The sequence below is a fragment of the Paramormyrops kingsleyae genome, chromosome 3 (genome assembly GCF_048594095.1).
Source record: "Paramormyrops kingsleyae isolate MSU_618 chromosome 3, PKINGS_0.4, whole genome shotgun sequence".
Classification (NCBI taxonomy): domain Eukaryota; kingdom Metazoa; phylum Chordata; class Actinopteri; order Osteoglossiformes; family Mormyridae; genus Paramormyrops; species Paramormyrops kingsleyae.
Genome location: NC_132799.1, coordinates 20453187 through 20467288, shown reverse-complemented (window position 1 = coordinate 20467288; position 14102 = coordinate 20453187). Strand labels below are relative to the sequence as shown.

At 47.5% G+C, this 14102-nt stretch overlaps 1 protein-coding gene across 9 annotated transcripts in view; it reads left to right on the top strand.

The window, feature by feature from the left end:
• psda (pleckstrin and Sec7 domain containing a) overlaps positions 1-14102 on the top strand; it is a 40718-nt gene that overhangs the window by 10727 nt on the left and 15889 nt on the right. For 4 of the 9 annotated variants that reach the window (XM_023804107.2, XM_023804130.2, XM_023804122.2 and 1 more), the window contains 5 exons: positions 1569-4056; positions 4794-4911; positions 5361-5865; positions 6193-6630; positions 13879-14046. In XM_023804107.2, coding sequence (XP_023659875.2) covers positions 1780-4056; positions 4794-4911; positions 5361-5865; positions 6193-6630; positions 13879-14046 — 3506 coding nt within the window. In that variant the 5' untranslated portion in view covers positions 1569-1779. Of the gene's footprint in view, positions 1-1568; positions 4057-4793; positions 4912-5360; positions 5866-6192; positions 6631-7936; positions 8083-9439; positions 10090-12442; positions 12537-13878; positions 14047-14102 lie in introns of those variants that run through there. The other 5 variants (XM_023804148.2, XM_023804139.2, XM_072709803.1 and 2 more) reach the window with 4 other exon arrangements.

The following is a 14102-nucleotide window of genomic DNA, read 5'->3' as shown; positions in this document are numbered from 1 at the left end:
TGATGGTTTTATATGTTTGCACCGGCTTATCTCAGCTGCTCTTCTCCTCCGTGATTCACTGCGCATCTTATATCGACTGAAACGTGGAATCCACTGCACCAGTGATGCATTAGTGCATTAATGTTTATGTAAAGTCAAGCAAAAAAAAGACAGAAACCTTTTAAATGATTTAGTAGTAGTTAGTTTTATTATAATTAATTTAATGAAGCTACATTATATTTACATAATGTTTTCTAAAAAAAATTATGATTTTTGAAAACCAGTGATGCTTAAAGCTCATCCTTGACATTGCCTTTATGTTAACAGGTTTATGTTTCAGCCAAGCAATGATCTAATTATTATACTAGTTGTACAAATCTTAGCAAAGCTTTCGTTCTTTGCCTGTGGTTGGTTGCGAGTGTTAAGGCATCATTATCAGCATTGTCTGGGTACTTGTTAATATGTTTTCTGATTGCGAAAAAATGTGTAAAATATTATTTGGTTACCAGTAATATGATTATGTATCTGGGACTTATGTAATACTGTAGTTATAGTTGTGTGTAAGTGTGCTTTGACAGTGATGCTCAGATGGTGATGCTTTGACGGTGTTGTGACGGTGATACTCTGATGGTGATGCTCTGATGGTGATGCTGTGATGGTGATACTCTGATGTGATGCTCTGATGGTGATACTCTGATGTGATGCTCTGATGGTGATGTTCTGATGATGGTGCTCTGATGGTGTTGCTCTGATGGTGAGGCTTTGATGGTGATACTCTGACGATGATGCTCAGATGGTGATGCTCTGACAGTGATAATCTGATGGTGATGCTCTGACGGTAATGCTCTGACGGTGATACTTTGATGATGATACTCTGAAGTTGATGCTCTGATGGTGATTCTCTGACAGTGATGTTGTGATGGTGATACTCTGATGATGATGCCTACACCATGCCTTGCCATAATACATGCAGTAGACATGTTAATCCAGAGCTGGTCTCAGTTTTGTACATTCATTTGATGAAAGAAATTTGGCCTGCAAAATTCCACATCATTGCTCCTTTTGCACTGCTAGCCTTTAGGCCCCACATCAACAATTCTGCCTGCTACCATCATGCAGTAATTTTCAGCAATTTGAGCAACATTAATAGTTCCCCACCTTCATTTCTCAATTTTACAGAAGTAGGTGATGTGAGTAAATATTAACGTTCTGTGTACAAAAAGGCCTCTGAAATTCAGGCATATTTTCCTATGATCCTTCAGTGTTTGTCTGCATGTGTGGTTTGGGCTGTGTGTGGTATACGCCATGTGTGGGAGTATAAGGAGGACAGATTAAGGATAAGCCCTCTGTCTTATCTGCAGTAAAGCCGGTATTTACCACCTCTGCCACCCATGCTTCATACTACTACATGTCCAAACAGAGTGGTCCCTGACCTACTGTCATAAAAGTATGTGAGGTATTATGAGAAAATGAAAAGCTTCTTTAGAAACCAATAAGTAGATCAGCTGCAAAAGATGGTTAGAAATGCTCAGCCACTAGGGTGTGTTGTCACTGCTAATTGATATGTCTGTTCCTCCCTGCCCTGACAGGTAGGATGAAGATGAGGGGCCTGTCGGGGAGGAAGCCCAGGCCTGTAGTTCTCCAGCACTCTCCCCCAGTGGTGTCTGCACACGAAAAACTGGACACAGTGGAGAACCAAGAACAACAATAAAAACAGGACCCAAGGGAACCAAATAAGTTTGAGCAAAGGGAACAAAGCAAGCTGAAGGACTGGAGGTTTGCCCTACTGTCACTGAGGCCATGTCCCAAGGCGGGAAGATCCTTCAGCTCTATGTAGAGGTGTGCTCAGTTCCAGAGGAGGAGGCCCACACGCCTGCGGATGTGGAATTTGCAGACCCTGCCATAGTACAGAGAGCAGACGTCCTGCAGCACCACAGACACACGTCTATCCCTAGCTCCCCACAGACCTTGCACAGGGGCATCAGCAGTAGCCACAACCCCACTACTTCCAAATCTCCTTCCAGACACTCGGTCAGTTTCCAACTGCACTCAGCAGGTGATCTCTCTGAGCCTTCTACTTTTCACCGGCAGAGATTGCACTATGACTCTACAGGTCACTTGCCTTCTCTGCTGCATCCCAGGACCAATGGTGCGAACTTACTTGTATGTACACATTCCTCAGAATCGGACAGCATGCCAGACCCACAGTCCCCCACGGCCTCGCCCCGGATCACCACCCCGACCACCCCAACTAGGGGACACAGTTCCTGTGTGGTAGCAGGAGTGGATGATGGGAGAAGGTCTGTTGTGACCTTCAGCTATATTGAGAAGGCCAGTGTGAAGTCTGTGGAGAGTCCCCAGAGTGTTTTGAATAATTACCTCAATAGATCTTCAGAGGAGAAGCAAATGCCCAACCACCACCAGAAGAGGCTGAGCGAACCCATCTGGCAGGATGGCAGAGATTCCTCTTGCCCTTCTAGCCCAAAGGTCCCTAACCTGGCCTCGGGAACCCAGCAGACCATGTCCCCTAATTTTCCCTGTGCCACCGTTGAGTCCATCACCCGAGCTGCCACCCACCGTGCCATGAAGGAGTTCGGTTCACCAGAACTTTGCCGCAGAGTAGACAATGTGCCAGACTGTCCCAGAAGCAAACCTGAGTCTCAAGGCCAGTCTCGATCCAGCTCACCTGTCCTGGGGCGTGGTGACAGTACACTAGCAGGCACCTCCTTGATGGACTTGGAAAGGAGCACATTCGGGTATGCCTTGCCTAGGAGCCCTGTCAGTGACAAGCTTTTTGCCCACACCCAGCAAGCAGCTGTGTCCCAGGGAATCACAAACCCTGACCAGCGGATGGGACCTGATAGTCCCAGATCAACGCTCAAGTCAACCAAAACCTTGCATGACAAGTCTTCAAGGGCTAATAGTCAAAGTTCTGGCAGCCAGAGCCACAACCATGATACAAGCAACGGCCCATTCTCAGTTCACAGGGTCAACTTCAAACCTGGAAACTCTTCCACCCAACTGGCTAAGGGGACAAACCAGCTAAGTGGCAGAAAGGGTGTCTCTCCAGTTAACAGTCCTGAGATGGCCCGCAAGTTAGCTGAGGAGGCCACCAAACTGTCTACCCTTTTCAAGGAGGGCAGATACTCTCCAAAGCGAACCTCTTTACGAGGCTCAGACAGCCCCACATCTGAGTGCCAAACACAGGAAACTCAACAGCAGTCTCCCTCAAAGGATCATGGGTCACCGGGACCATGGGATGTCAAACTCGACTTGAACATCCCCAACCACATTCCCTCCAAGTTGACAAAGGCCCCCCAGAGTACTGAACACTCTTCAGGAGGAATATTCCCACTCTTACCGGCGACTGACGCAGGCTCGTCAGGCCTTCAGAGGAAAGAGCAGAGGGAAGGTGGTGAGCTACAGCCATCAGACAACCACAACGCAGAGTCCCCCACTATACCTGCTCAGCAACACAGGACCAGCTGGTGCAACACAGATGTGACGTCAGTCCCCGTTAGAGATCACGTCCCACATGCTGCTGGTAGTCCCACCCTGAACCGCTATCAACCCTCTCAGTACCTGGGAGGTGGCAGGTCCCCCACCATGAGCAGAAAGCACATCTCCAAGCATGAATGTGAGCTGAGGAAAAGCCCAGAGGCTGCCAACCAGATCTGCTTAGGCCGGGCACCCAATGTGGAATCTGCCCTGAGCAGCCAGCTTCAGAGTCGGGAGAAGATAACAGCAGGATGGGACAGCCCCAGACTGGACCACCAAGAGGACCTATATCCCTCCCCCCTGGGCCAACTGTCGAAGCAGGCTGGGCAGCAGAAGAAGGGTGTTGTCTTAATGAACCCCCTGCAGGGGGCTCTAGCTGTAGACGTGGACCAGAGTAGCTCTAGCATCCAGATGAAAGAAGGGGATCAAAGTTCTGGTCTGGGGTCCTCCCGGAGCTCCAGTGCAATCACTGGCAGCTATGGGGATAATAGCATGCAAGACCGGGACTGCATCTCCCCGGAGTCCAACCAGTCTAGCCAGAAGAGCACTGACACAGGACAGTCCAGCTCGGGAATGCAGGTGCGCAGTGCGGCTGATCGCTTGATGTCCCTCTGACACTCCAAAAACACACACACAGACACACATGTGTTTTTATATCTTTGTGAGGACCATCCGTTCATTTCTATGGGAAAAACCTTACCCAGCTATGACAACCTTAACCCCTACCTAGCCCTAACATTAAGCATAGTAACCAAACAAAAGACAAGACTTTCTGCATTTTTCATTTTTTAATTGGATTCACAGATTTTTATGAAATTGAAGCCTATATTGTGGGGACCTGAAAAATGTCCCTATGGCTGAAAAGTTTTATTACATTATGGGAACATTTGGTCCCCACAATATGCTAAATACAAAACTACATACACAGACACACACACCGACAGACACATGGCAAAGTCTGTTACCCGGGTTCCACCGAACACGGTCTGCCCTGTGTGACCTGTTTGCAGTCAGTCTGCAGCAGTCCCATCGCTGCACTGAGATCAGCTTTGCATGCTAAGCGGCTGTGAGCTGGCAGCCCCATGTGCTGAAGCAGATGGTTAAGAGGAACGTGAGCCGCTCACCCCCCCACGCTGCTTTCCTTCCTGTGTCTTTCCTCACCTTCACTGTTACTCAACATGCAAGAAAATGTAGTTTTTAGGCTGATCTTTCTGTTTCAAGTGGGATGCACTGCAAAATAGAGTCTTGACAAAATAATCATGTATTAGTCATAGTCTTTCTTTCTCCTTCTGATTCTGTGTAAATGTGTGTTTCAGTCTGATGGGGGCTCTTCTCCAGTTGGCCCCTCCTTGCACTCTCTACGAATCGCTCGTGCCAAGTGGGAATTTCTGTTCGGTATGTCACCAGAGGACAGCGCCATCTCTGGGACGAAAGGTAGCTTTATCATTTCTGTGATTGGCTTGGATCTGGCACCTTGCCTGACTGCCCTGCACCGCCCCCCCCCCCCCCCGTCCCCTCCCTCCCCGTTGACTGTCCTCGAGGAGTGTGCTGCTGGCTTTACAATGTAAATGTAATCCAATTACGTGCAGAAGCACCCCACTGTGACGTCGGTTAGGTGCTCGCGTCTGCAGATTAGCAAAGGTGGAGTGTAGCCGCATTGACACACTGCTGCTGGAGAAGGTCATGCTCATTATCTTCCCACAGTGCTAATTCCTATGCAAAGTGTCCTGTGTGGGAAAATGTGACATTGTGATGAAAAATGTGGCAGTAGCCTCTCCCTGTTACAGTTTTAAACAGGTCTTTATGTCATGCAGCCTTCTTACTAAGCATCCTGCATAAAAACTGTCTTGCAGTCTCACACTGTTCACGCTTCTTTCCTAAAGATGTCCCAGACACCTCCTTGACACCCTCTAGTGGCACTTGTAGTGAGCCACCTACACCTACACCGCCCAGCTCTCTGCCTCTCAAGCGCCCCCCCCCACAGATGCTTGGAGGAGACGCCTGCCTACGGCTGGCGAACCACGAGGTGCAGCACGTGGAGGTCGAGCTCATGTCACCCCCTCCGGCAGCGGCCGACCCGGCACCCAGGACAGGAATCATTCGCCGGATGCTCAAGTACTCGGAGACGGACCTGGATGCCGTGCCGCTGCGCTGCTACCGCGAGACGGACATCGACGAGGTGCTGGCTGAGCAGGAGGAGGCTGACTCTGCCTTTGGCAGCAGCCCCCCGGGCGGAGCACCGTATGCCCGCACTGATGGCGAGGAGGAGGAGGAGGAGGAGGAGGAGGAAGAGATGGTCAGCTGGGCTAGTGTCAGGATGCAGGGGTACCGAAAGAGGCAGCACGCCACGAGGGAAGAGGATGAGGTGTTCAGCCTGCTGCTGCGGAGGTGAGCTGCACACGCACACGCACACGCACACGCACCCACTCATGCATGCACAAGCAGGCAGGCACAAACACATTCAGGACCGGCAAACTGAAATGCCTCTAAGCTTGGGGATACACATCGGAAGAGGTAAAAAACAATTTGTTTCCAAAATACAGCAAGGTTCCCTCCTTCCATTTAGAAGCTCAATAATTTCCACGTTTATTTTAATCTGTTTTTATTTCCGTGAAGTGACTGGGGAGTATTTACAGTCTGACACTAGTTCTTTGTGGCCGAGATGGCAGACAGTTATGGCCAGTGCGCCCATTGGCCCCTTGTGTCCCTGCACAGGCCGTTTGACAGCCAGCCGGATGAGCCGGTGCCGCTCAAGTCACCTATCGCGGTGGGCAGCCCCAGACGGACGTCAGAAGACGGCCTGGACAGCTTTAGCCGCCACTTTGAGAGCATCGTGGAGTCGCACCGTGCCAAGGGCACGTCCTACAGCAGCTTGGACAGCGAAGACCTGCTCGTCTCCAGCCAGGCTGTGTTCACCTTTGACCTGCCCACGCTCACACCTGAGATCCAAGGCCAGATTCGACAGAGTGCCCAGAGCATCGCAGAGCTCGGCTTCGCACCGCTGGCCCAGAGCGAGCTGCAGAGTCGCTCAGACTCTGCCCCTGCGGTCAGTGACTCTGAGGAGACGCAAGTAGCTGGGGATGGCACCTCAGGGGACAAGCCACCGGAGGGCGCCTCTGAACCGACCTCGCAGGAGATGCAGCCTGAGGCCAGGTGAGTGGCAGGCGTCAGATCCCAGTTGTGCCCCAAGGATCCTCGGGCTCTAGGCAGTGTCCACACTTTACGTTTTTATTTCATCCCTGTTCCCGTCATGCTGAGATGCAGGAGCCGTCGTTCACTTTCTCTGTGGTGATACTGACCTCGACTCTTCAAGGTGCTCCTCAGTATCAGCGAACCCTGCACAATGTGGGCTGGCTTAGCTGTGGCTCCTGGAATCTGTGCTCTTAAGCCTGGTTGAACAACTTGGGGTGAAACTGAGGAGAAACACACTCTGACTGTGCAGAACCCAAGGACACGGACAGACAGACATGCACGTGGGGGACATTTGATCTCCACAATGCATTAAAACCGGAAAAGCCCAGACACTTCCTCAGTGATCTGTTTAAGTTTTTAAAAGATTTATCAGCTGAGGATGTCCCTTCATCATCTGTGCTTCCAGGGATATTTTCAAGATTAGTATAAATCAGAAGGATGTGGCATTTATACACCCACACGCTCACGCAAAGTGAGTGTCTGTCCCTCTCGCTTGCTGCTGTTTATGACGGGCAGCCCTGCCTAGTCTCAGAACTACCCCAAACAGATGGCTGCAGAATTTAGCTCTGGCTGACATATGACTCTGAACATGTGTGTCATTATGGGAATAAACCCATTACGGTGCAGCTGGGCAGTTTATCTCCGCAAAAAGCATTTGTGTGTCTGGCTAAAATGTGACCCTTTGAAGTTGCTACGATTATTTACAAAGCTGACATGTTTTTATAAGATAAACCAGGAGACATATGGTGATGTAACTTAAATTGTTTTAAAAAAAAAAAATGAATTGTGCTAATTTGCAGGGTGTTTTCAGTGGTGACGGATTCAGTTTTAGGTGTGGGGAAATAAGCTTGAAAACTGGGCTGAAGAGACTTCGAAATGTTATATTTAAGAATTAGCAGTAGGGGGAACCAGAGAGTCACAATTGTCGGGCATCCGCAAGTCAGAGTGAAAAAAGTGTTTTTTATAATAGCGTAAATTCTCTCTGGAGGCAAGGCAGTGTCTGTTTTTTGCTGCATGAAACTAGATTGCTAAGAACTGTGGTCTTATACTTTGACAAAGTAACATAGAGTTAAGTCCAGATAAATGAAAATGCAGTGCATCAGTGAAGACAGAGAACAGCATCGGCTGGTTCTGATGATGAATGCATGCTCCTGTCACACAGGGGTACAAGCAGGGTGACCTGCAGTATTGATAGTGTGAGGTTGCTGCCCTTTCGTTTTTCGCCTTGTTGTCCTGCCTCAGGTTTGCACTTGCGGATTCAGAGACGTAAAGCTGACCCATGCAGACAATGGCAGAACTGCAGCAGTGTAGGAGCCAGAGGAAGTGCCTGTGATTGGCAGCAGGGGCCCCGCCCTTAATCCCGGGTGGCTGCGGTTCCAGGGCTCTCTCATGTAGCTCATGGAGGAAGAAAACGTACTTTCCTGCCATCTTTCATCAGATCTGTGTCCCGTGGCTGTGTCTGTGTAGTTCTTTGTGTGAGGCCGCATGTGTTTGTATGTATGTGTGTGTGTTTATGTGTGTGGGTTATGTATATATTACATTGTGGGGACCAAATGTGATAGAAACCTGTTATTTTAGTGGTGCGGGGACCATTTTTTGGTCCCCACAAGGGGAAATTTTATTTAATAAGAATCTGTGACTTCAATCAAAAAACTAAAAATGTCAAAAGTCTTGTATTTTGCTTGGTTACTCATGGTTAAGGTTAGGGCTGGGTAAGGGTTAAGGTTGCCATTGTTGGGATTAGGGTTTTTCTCATAGAAATGAATGGACCGTTCCCACAAATATAATAATACAAACGTGTGTGTGTGTGTGTGTGTGCTTGAGCACACGCCACAGTTAGTCAGCCTCCAGCTGTGCTGCCATGCTCCTTGCGTTTCCTGTAAACTAACCAATCAGATCTGAAGCCTGTCCAGCTGCACTGGGTCCCCATGGAAACCACAGATTAACTTCCTGCACCCTGTGATTTCAGAGTTTAAAATAGAAAAGAATTGAAAGAAGCAAGAAGCGTGAGGTCGGGCCCCTGCAAGCGGCATTGTCTGTGCTGCTTGGCTGCAGCCTGAGCAGTGCAATGTGTGGACTGGAAGGCCCAAATCTTGTCCAGAATTTGCCAGAGACTGTCAGAAGTCAGCAGCCAAACCTCACACATCCACTAATCTTTGTGACAGCTGCTTTGACTGCAGCAATGCGGCTACATGAGGCTGAGGACTGCAGGGGCTTATATGGAGCCAGACAACAAACAGGCACTTTATTTTGTATCAAAACTGGTCAGTGTAGTAGCAAAGAAGACTAAGATTTTTTTAAAAAATTGGTAATGCTTTTAATGCTTTACTTGATGGGGCACAAATACTTAGTAGTGACTACTGAAATACAAATCATGAACAAATATAGTAGCTACGTGAGAGAAACAATGCGTCACGATTTATTAATAAAAAAATGAGATAATTTGTATTTCATTTGTATTATTCATTAGTTGTTCCTTCAGTCATTCCTTCAGTAGTTCACAAAGGTTTGGATAATTAATATAGTAAAAGCTTCAAATAAAAGATCCATCACGATTCATTAATGATGAATGAACATGTGATCAGTATTTGGCTAAGGCCCTGTTCATGCAGTTGAATTGTTACCACCCTTAGACTGTTTCAACATAAGCTAAACATCGTTGCAATCATTAAGGGGATTTTTTGCAGGACTGCATTCATTTTCGCTGGGTGTTCCAAGTAAACTTGCAACTGAGCATATAGATATACATGTACTTGTTTAATGTATCTTGTAAAAAAGTTTAATTTATCTTGTTTTTATGTATATCCAGTTAGTGGGTTATTAAACTGGTTGTTGATTCAAATAGAAGGATCCGAAAAGTTTGAGAGAGAGAGAGAGACAGAGAGAGAGAGAGAGAGAGAGAGAGAGAGAGAGAGAGAGAGAGAGAGAGAGCAGCCATAACAAGAGGAAATGTTACTTTTCCAACTGCCTTGAATAGCAGTGCTGGCAGTAGGAGTATGGGGGGAGGGAGGGAGACAGGGAGAAGGGGAGCAGCAGAGGAAAAGTCACAGTAAGATCCTGCCAAGTTTATTTGGCCCACTGTGAGTGAAGGGGAAGCAGCGGACACTGGAAAAGTTTGCAGAGTGGGGGGAGGGGGGTGAGAGACACGGCCCTGGGAGAGACAGTGGAGGAGCAGAGTGACAGCGATCCAGGCAGAAGACATAGAGGGGGACTGTGAGGGACACGTTGCAGGGGGAGTGAGGCACTCGCTGGAGTGGAGCTGAGCGGTAGTAGGAGGTGGAGGCAGACGAGCAGTGGCGTGAGCAGGGGGCCGGGTGCGAGGTGACCTGCTCTCCCTTGCATGGCTACCTCGCTGCTATGCTGGCAGAGCAAGGTGGTGGATGACAGGAAGCGCAATGCCCCTCGGCAGCACACCCGCAGGTGAGTGAGGGAACAGCGGGCGGAGTTCGTCGCAGAGGTGAGCGCCGAAGAGGCCGGCGCCGTGTCCTGGCCGTGCCTCTTGACAGCTTGGCGGGAAGATGAGTTGTGGTGATGCGGGTGCTAAACCTCAGAGGGTTTGTCACCTGCCTTTTAATCAGTAGCTGAAATTTTCTGTACCAGCTCAGTGAACTTGGCAACTGTTCATTATTGACTATGAGCACAGATGGGATGAAGAGCGGTTAAAGTTCAGCAGCAGACCTAAAAACAGCACGGCCGGGCCCCCACTTCCTCCCTGGTCCCCTCCCCGACCTCCTGGCATCTGGACCTGCTGCGACTTATGCTACGAAGTGTAGGGGATGGGATCTATTTATCTTAGTTTATGATATATTCTGTCCCGGTTCTGGTCTGACTGCATGGCATTGCTGAGCGCTGAGAAGCATGTTGGACAGTTCTCTCCAGGTCTTCAGCAGTCTTGCCTCAAATCCAGCTACAGAACATATTCACTCTCCTGTCACAACTGAAACTTTATCTGACCTCATGTCATCATGCTCTTTGTTGCAAGGGCATTGTTTGTCTAGTCTATGATGTTCTTTTTTTCCCTGTGGAAGTAGACCTTATATTCTTCTTTGTCATCTTGTCCTACAATGTTTGTTGTAATGTACTGGCTCTGCTGTATCACCTTACAGCATTTGCATGTGTGTTTGTGTTGAATGACTTTCACACAGTCACATGCAGTGTTGGGCATTTCAAGTCCAGAAGCTACAAATCCCAACCAAGATTTTGATTCCAGCAACCTGTTGAGGGCTCTACTGGTTGGCAGAGACAAAATCTTGCTTGGTATTTGTAGCTTCTGGACCTGAAATGCCCAAACTAGTTATGAGTAGTGAGAATCGATGGTTGGTCATTTTGGGAATCGTGCATTCATACTGAGCACTCCAGGGGTCCTTCCTGTCACCTGCAGTGGATCCCTGCTTTGTGTCCTTGGATGGTTGTGAGGGGGGTAAGCTCAGGTGTGGGTGTGGTACATGCTCCTGAATGGCTAAATAAAATGAGGAGGAACAGTATGTGAATGTGTTCACTCTTAAACACACAGTCCCAGGCTCTTGTGGCACTTTCTGACACAGCTACGTGTTACTGCTTCTCTCTGCAGTGTGGGAAAGACACATTGCACTGAAGCCCTAATTTTGCTGGATAGATCACACTGATTTTGGGTCAGTTTATTTGTAAAATGAATCTCTGCCTCACAGTTACCCCAAAGTGCTTAAAAGCAGGTATTGGCAGGCATTACAAATACTGTAAGTTTGAAACACTTAGTGTCATCATTGCAAATGATGCAGTTACAAGTCCCAAGGGTACCTGAAGGAGAGAGATCCCGCAGTATCCGAGGCCACAGAGGGAAATAAATAAGATAGGTGATCAGAGAGAAAGAACAACAGGCAGAGGAAAAGCAGACAGGGTGTAGACGCCGGTGACACTCAGGGGATCATAGACTTCATATTGTAACATAGACCTTCTCAATGATGAGTCACAAATGAAGCACAGAGAATGTGTTTTGGCTGTTGGGACCACAGATTATGGCCCAAGGGCCTGTAAGTCGTCATTCGAACAAGCAGCTTGATTTTTTTTTTCTACTCGTACAAACTGTGTCTGAATGGCCAAATGCTTTGGCTGTTGGTTGTGTTGAGGGAAGCATGTGAGGTGGGAGGGTATTTATGCAGAAGCAACGCTGATATGGAAGTGAGACGGAGGATGGATGTGACATTAGCATCTTCACTACAGAGGGAGCAAATTAGGCAACCCGGATAACAGCTTGAATATGCGTGGTCACGTTTTTTAGGGATTTGAGGTGACATGTTTTGTATTCTTTTGTACTTCAAAATGTATAGTTATTGTTTTTAAAATACATATGAAGTAATCCTCACTGTAGTGGTTGAAGTAATTTACTGTATAGTCTCTCAGGAGCCTTCTGTTGGACCTCAATACTTCTAATCCAATTTCACATGCCTATAGGGAGTATTTGTGTGTGCTTTTTATCTTTAGGAATGGGCTTTATCTGAATATGAGCCTGGGATAGGGAAGCTGAAGCTCAGTAAATTCGTGTACTTTAAAAATGTATATTTAAAGATAAAGGTACTAAAGAAGAAAAAGTAATCCGCTGATTTTCACAAAGGGTAGAATGTACTAGAATGTGTCTCTGCGCCTGTGAGCTCCTTTCCTCTTCTGTGGAGGTATTGCTAGCCCATTGTTTCAAGAATAAACAAGATAACTGCTCCCCCTGTTGTGTGTCAGGCTGTTCCGCTGGGAAGGGCTGATTGCTGAACCTCCAGGACTGGGGGGGGCTGTACTCTGCCATATTTTCACACAAAGGAATTTAGGAAAGCTGGGAGTTTTTGATAGAACAAGATCTTTGCGTGAAATGCCACAACGTCCGACATGCTGGTGACCAGGTCTGAATGGATATGTTCATACTTCCGTCGCCATTTATTGTTGTACTGAAAATGTTTTAGGAGAGTATGACTAAGAATTTTGTAATCTCACAGCATATTAAACAGTTTTTATTTGTACCGATAAGAATAATCTTTTTTAACTGTAAGAGTTTATCTCTGGATATAATACTGCAGGCGGAATGCAAACAGAACTGGCAATTAAGCAAGTTCTGCTTGATTAAAGCAGATTTGATGTGTACGTGAGGTGGAGAGCTTAAAGATGTCCTACAGAGTTTAAATAAAACCCAGCGAGTGACTATGGTAAATATGTGAAGGTCATAGTCACCCCCCCCCACCCCATTTGGTAGAACATAGCAGAACTGCAGCCTCTTTCTGGAAAGGGAATGACTTACATTGAGAAAAGCCGTGATGAAAGCAGGGGCTGTCGCAACAGGAAGGGCGGTGTGTGCACCTTTGGGACTTGCTGCTCCCTGCTCACGGTCAGGGCAAATCCTCAGCTGGGACCAGTGAAGGTGAAAGAGGAGCGGCCCTGTCCAGGTCTAGCTCAATGTCACCATGTGCAGTTTTCAGATATTAACAAGCAAAATTAAATTAAATGAATTGCTTTAGTGGCCTGGTTTTCATGAAAGTTAAACTAGCCTCTGTGGAGCAATATGCATTAAATAAATCATTTGAAAAGTACATAAATGTATATTGTTTGCAGTCTGTGTGCTGTCTTTGTACTGTGTTTGTACTGTGTTTGTACTGTGTTTGTACTGTGTTTTTGCATATGTTTACGTCTGTCCATTAAATGTACTTTGGTGCCATATGCAAACAAATATCCTCCTGGAATCAGTGAAGTATGTATTCTAGTGTGTATTTTAATTTATACTGCTCTACAAAGGCAAAACACAGTAATTATGCTGACAGTGATACTAAAGAAAAGTGCTTCCGAGTTTTTTGACTGTCCACCTGTATGTATAGTATGTAGGTAAATGACTGTGTACTCATTCAAAGCCAAGCATAGCTGAACTAAGGTACTTTGTCACTAGATAAAATAGAGGATACGAGACCTAATGTTAGTCATAACTCAGTTTTGATAACGTATGCAGCTACTATGTTTTACCTTTGTACAAATATTACTTTATGCATTTTTATATTAATGGTTTTATTTCTTTTACAAAATGATGGACAGTACAGTGTTTGGTAAAATATTAACAAACAAAGTATTAAACGGCTGATAGTGATGGTGTATCCTGAACAGAGGCTCTCCGCCTCGCTTGGCCTGCCCATCCATCCCCCCCCCCCCCCCCCCCCAAACTCTTTGTCATGCTTCTGAACCCGTTCCTCCCTTCGCACACAGAGAGAAGCCGGCCCGGCTGATGGTGGGGCCCAGCCCAGGCCCAGAGCCAGCCGACTGCCTCCTCAATGGCGGCAGGTCGGACACGGAGGCCGCCAGGCGTCTCGCTAAGCGCCTCTTCAACCTGGATGGCTTCAAAAAGTCAGATGTGGCCCGTCACCTAAGCAAGAAGTGAGCTGTGGTGGGGAGGGGGTGGGGCGGGTAGATGCGTGTGGGGAGCGCCAGCC